The following is a 5,903-nucleotide window of genomic DNA, read 5'->3' as shown; positions in this document are numbered from 1 at the left end:
AAGTGAATAGGCGCCGTTTTGCGATCCAGGTTCTTATACACCCTTGTGTGGGAAGGATGCATGTATTTTAGATGACAGAAGAGAGACGGCGGGGAGAAAACTGAACGTAATGCGGCCAAATGTAACACTACAAGTACCCCGATGCTGCACTTAAAACAGTCAAATAGTAGAGCGTGGAACAGTGGACAATCCTCGCTATCAATGGTCTGCATTGTTGCTACGGAGCAAAAGCTAACACAGATAGTCAGATATTTGGGCCGGCTGTGATTTGAAGTGAAAAGAAGAGTCATTTCTGGTCAGTGCACAACGGCTGTGCACAGCCCAATGGTCCCACAGCACTATGGTCCCACAGCCCAATGGTCCCACAACCCAATGGTCCCACAGCCCAATGGTCCCACATTTCTTGGACATTTTCAAAATTAGGTCTTGTGTTTCTAGATTTCCCTTCAATTTAAGCCTTATCCTCCCCCAACATTTTTTAGGATTAAGGTTTAGGGGGATTGGGATGAGATAATCCCATCTCGGACAAATTTATGAAAAAGGAACTGTGGGAACATAGGACCTCATTTTGGAGAAAAAAAACTTAGAAATATGGGAACTGTGGGAACATAAGGCCTAACTAAAAATCTTAGAAATGTTGGTACATTGAAGTGTGGGACCATTAGGCTGTGGGAACATTGGACTGTGGGAACAATGGTCTGGGGGACCATTCGACTGTGGGACCATTGGGCTATGGGAACATTGGGCTGTGGGACCATTGGATTGTGAGACCACAGGACCAAAAGCCTTAAATAACATTGTGGTGAGTTCCTGAACAGCGAGGCAGGCTCCAGTGTTACGCTTCACATTGGAACCTTAAACAGAAGTCTCCTTTGTAATTGGTCTGCCAATTAAAAGCCAGATGTCCCAACATTTTCTTGAACTATTCAGGGCAGTTCCACATCACAAAGGAGGCTCCAGAAATCTCTAGAACCTGGTGCTGTTGGCAAAGCTGTCCGACATGATGATGTTCTTGTAGAAGTTGTCAGAGCGCGTGGAGCAGTATCCTTTCACCTTGTCGATCATCTGGCTGACGGGGAGGATGGAGGAGGAGGAAGAGGAGGAGGAGTTGGGTTCCACCTCTGAGGAGGTGGAGCATGAGGAGACGCACTTGGGGCCGGTCTGGTTGGAGTAACATTTATCTGCATCCAGGGAGCAAAAAAAGATAAAGACATGGACACACAAAGATTGTTACTCAATCATGCGATAATTATTACAATAGTCAAGAAAGAAGAGTGATAATCTGTCCTTCACAGCGTATGAAGGACATGTTATTAATTGGCGTTTGTCCACCAGAAAGCCATCTACAATGTCCCTGTAGGCAACACTGATTTTTTTAGTGAGAACTCATGAATAACTACAAATAACTAATGTTAGGGAAATCTGTTTTGTCACGTGTTTCTGGATTTTTCATTTTTATATCGGCCGATATACCGGCATATCAGATTTTCAAATAACCAAATATTTGTATCGGTATCGGCCTTTAAAACTGGTCAGACTCTAGTTTAATTAGGGTGGCATGAAAGTTGACTAAAAAGAGGACTAAAAAAAATCCAACCTTTAAGGACACCACTTTACTTTGTGAATGAATAATGTATCATAAATTAATAACTGTTCTTTCTTAAAATACAGGGGGCGTAAGTATACACCCCCTATGTTAAATTCCCATAGAAGCAGGCAGATGTGCCAGTTATTTCATGGATCAGGATACTACGCATATTGATAAAGCTCCCTTGGCCTTTGGAATTAAAATAACCCCACATCATCACATACCCTTCCCCATACCTGGAGATTGACATGGTTTTATTTCAGTTAGCCTAAAAGCTGGTTTGATTTGCATTATAAGATGATCTCATGGAAAGTAACCCATGCCAAACAAGTAGAGTCCCAAATTAGTCATTTGTTTTGCATTCAGCAGTTCAATTTTCTCATCTTGCGTGACATTTTTTAATCCAAAAGGGATTACTCGTGGCACAGATGGAGCCGTTGTGGTGTTCTGGTCCGACTAATGAAGCTTTATCATGGGTTTTTGTTACGTGTTGCCATAGAGAGGAGTATGATGGATAGCCAGTCATCCAATCATGACAGTCGCACAGCGGGGAGCTTTGTAAGTTGTCCAATCATGATTCTGAGGTTGCGCTGCTGCAGCTGCCCTGTAGCAGATTTGATAGTTACGAAAACGTGACAACATCAAATTTTATTATTTACTTGTGCCTGGATGGATCACCTGGTAGAGTGTGGGCACCTTGTACAGAGGCTCAGTCCTCGCCACAGCGGCTGCAGAATCAATTCCGGGCCGCGGCCCTTTGCTGCATGCTACCCCTCTTTCTCTCTTCCCCTTCATGTCTAAGCTGTCCCATTGAGTTAGGCCTAAAATGCCAAAATAATAATCCTATTAATTTTTAACAGCTACCATTCAAACTTATGAATACAACGTAAGTCATCTAAGACAGCAAGTCCACGTCTATGGTAGTTCCTTTAAATTCGAATACACAAATAAAAGCCAAACCTTGTGAAATTTCCGAGACATATTGGCGTGGTATCAAGTTTTGGTTGTGGTCATGCTAGCCCTAAGATGCTTTTGGGAAGCCGTCCCAGGGTCTTTTGTAGGTATTGTTGCAGGTATTTCTGGCTAAATAGAGATGATTTTTACAGCAGTTGTCATCAAAGAGAATAACTGGCTCTCTCTCAAGACAACCTGGTTTTGGTTTGGCGTTTCTTTTTTTTTTTCTCTCCTAAACACAGTAGTATGTAGAGCAATGATTAATTGCAATGGAACGCCCGGTCATGTCATTCAAAAACAGAGAAATTCAATTTCAAAGTACAACTTAAAGAACGTCTCCTAGCCGAGCAGTACTTTGTATCGGCTAATACCCAATGAATGCTGTTAGTTTCATTGAAAGTTTATTTATTTTTTATTTTGGGGGGAGGGGGAATTTTAGGCCTTTATTTGACAGGAAAGCTGAAGACGTAAAAGGGGAGAAAGAGGGGGGAATGACATGCAGCAAAAGGCTGTAGGTTGGGGTCAATCCCGGGCCCGCTGCCTCAGGAGTGAACCTCTATGTATGGGTGCCCACTCTACCAACTGAGCTATCTGCGCACCCTCATTGAGGGTTTTATATGTGTACATTTGCTTGGTCATTTTATCAGTGGTCACTATCATAATGTCATCTCTACATTCTGTGAATAATTTAAACTAGTTCTTGTGTTGTAGATGTTTTTTATTTAAGTGATGAATTGAATGTTGTTGTTTTTTTTAATGTAATAATGATGCACTGCAATGTATAGCTGAACAAGCTTTGGGTGGACTCCGGGAAGACGAGCTGTGCCTATGGCCCAAGCTAATGGGGATCCCACTAAATCAAATCAAGTGAGGTTGGTTGCGTTGGCGTTCTTCCCTCCCAGGGCCTTGTGATTTCAAGGTGTTTTCAGAAGCCATGCTGGGTCATCCAGCAAGGCCTCACAACAAATAACCGGAGTCAGACAGGCCTATTTGGATTTGACTTTCCACTTGATCTAGAGATCACTTTTCAAAACGTTTACATACCTGATCTAGAAAAGACAACTTTGAATAGTTTGGATATTATTACGCTGCAATGTTATTTGGATCGTAAAACATTCTCAGCTAATATCACAGGGTTAACTGGAGATATGTTTTGGGTAAACTTCACAGAACAGGGTGGGAAGCATATGGAAAGATGGGTGTTACACACTTAACATGCAGCGAGGTATAAAGCTTCAGGGTCGCCCCCATTGTTCTGTTGGGGGGGAGGGGCGCCAATGAAAATATCAAACAGCTGAACTGGTCTATTAAAAATTACAGATTCCCTTTAATTGGTCTGCTTTGTTTGAAGAGTATTGCTGTTTGAATGAGGCCATCTGGCATTACTAGCAGAAAGGGTGAGAATAAATGTTTGTACAGCATTAGAGCCGACAGATATATTGGCGGGCCGATATTATTAGCCCATTTTAAGCATTTCCCGATTTTAAAACAAAACAAAACAATCTATTTGTATCAGCATCGGCCTTAAAAATCCTTTATCAGTCGGGCTCTATACAGCATGTTTAACCAATCAACACAGATCGTGTTCAAGATTATTTGTAAAACGTAATATAATAAAATTGTGTATTTAACGTGCCGAATAGATAAATCAATTTATCTGTGTGATGTTTTTTTTAAACCTCTCCTCTCTACCTTGCGCACTATTGGCGGGTAATACCATGACAATAGAGAAGTGACCAAGCAGCTTCTTGTTTACATTCAACATGGTGGCCACTGAAGCGCAGCAACCCGTTGATGCCGCTTGTCACTTCTACGTCACCCAGAGCGGTGCTCTGATTGGTTAAAAGACTATCCAGTTGCGTACAGAGTCATTTGAACTATGCCTATTGGTCCCGCCTCTTGTGCAGAGACAATACAGAGCAGACTCCCCAGACCAACGCTCAATCTCAGATCTACTGAGCTTGGCTCGGTCTGCTGATAGCTGGACTAATTACGACCTATGTTTATGTTTGTAGTTGCGACGCCCTCTAGTGGTCGTAGTAGTTCTGACGGGAGCAAAGAAAGAAGTAAGGTGAAGAAGTATAAGATTCCTGTCCTGGTTAGTAGGCAGGTTAGAAGAACCTAGGAGTGCGCCAAATTCTCTGGGGAGGCAGAGCAGAGAAAGGCGAGGTTACCTTATTTCTGACATCATAAGGGGCAGGAATACAGATCTGCCAATCTGAGCTTTCATTTTCTCAAAGGCAGAGTAGGATACCAAGGCCTCTGTTTACACCTATCACCTTTTCTAGCCACTGGGGGACAACAGGCAGGATGGGTGAACGCATATTAATGTTAAAAAGAAATTTTCACGGCACATTTATCTCAGTAGATTTGGTGTCTGGCGTGGTGATGGCGCAGTGGATATGACACATGTCTTTGGTGTGAGAGATCCAGGTTCAAGTCCCACTGCAAAACAACTCCTAGTTGCTCCAGAGGTGTGCAACCTCTAACAGATATAGCAGTTGTAAGTTGCTTTTAATAAAAGAGTCAGCTAAATGACATGTAATCATGTAATTAACCTAAGCAAAGGTTAACGACGACTGTTACCGTTTAAATAACGCTCCTGTGCGTTGAGCTAGAGAAGAGGAACAAACTACTGATACCGTATTGATTGGACAACTTGTTGCCTTGGTTTTATGAACTGTCTACTTATGAATGTCTACTTGTTGTCATCCAACAGTGCATTTACAATGTCATTTTAATCAAGTTTCTTCAATGGGATCTGGACAAATACTGGCAGCAACAAGTTTACACCTTGGGACTTTCTTATGGAGCCAAAGCAGTCAAGCAAGACGTATGGAATATAAGCCAAATAAAGCACACATACTGTCCAATTCTGGCCCTCTGCTACCATCACAAAGTTAAGTGTGACTTTGCGAGGAAAGATATATTGTGATTCACTGCTCAGCCAAAGTCTGCCTTGGCACGGAAAAGTACTTCCATCACTGCCCTTTGTCAGTCCTTGCTATCAGTGCCTAACAAAACAAATTAAGGAAGTTGTGTTGCGCTGCTCAACATGAAACCATGATTCCATGTCTCTGTGCAACCCAATACTACGGGACCAAAGGATTGTTTTCTGCTGGCATGGGCAACAGGCACGACTCCCCTGATTCCTGCATAACTAATTAAGCCCTCTGACTCCTTACAGCCGGTCTGTTAGGCTGTTTTGACTATGATTACACGCTGAGGTGTTTTTGTTCGTGTCTGTAGCACATCTGACACATACATCAACATATTTCTCTTGAAAAAACTCCAGGGTGCACTTTAAGAAAGAGATGTTTGAAACTGAGGGCGAGGGGGGGGGGGGGGGGGGGGGGGGGGG

At 42.7% G+C, this 5,903-nt stretch overlaps 1 protein-coding gene across 1 annotated transcript in view; it reads right to left on the bottom strand.

Moving 5' to 3' along the window:
* Nucleotides 1–785: 785 nt before the first annotated feature.
* Nucleotides 786–5,903, bottom strand: part of adgrg6 (adhesion G protein-coupled receptor G6) — a 56,583-nt gene continuing 51,465 nt past the window's right edge. The window contains exon 31 of the mRNA XM_034900772.1: nt 786–1,181. Within this exon, the coding sequence (XP_034756663.1) occupies nt 967–1,181 (215 nt within the window). The 3' untranslated portion in view covers nt 786–966. The remainder of the gene's footprint in view (nt 1,182–5,903) is intronic.

The sequence above is a fragment of the Etheostoma cragini genome, chromosome 18, assembly GCF_013103735.1.
Source record: "Etheostoma cragini isolate CJK2018 chromosome 18, CSU_Ecrag_1.0, whole genome shotgun sequence".
Lineage (NCBI taxonomy): Eukaryota > Metazoa > Chordata > Actinopteri > Perciformes > Percidae > Etheostoma > Etheostoma cragini.
This window is presented reverse-complemented; position numbering and strand designations above follow the sequence as displayed.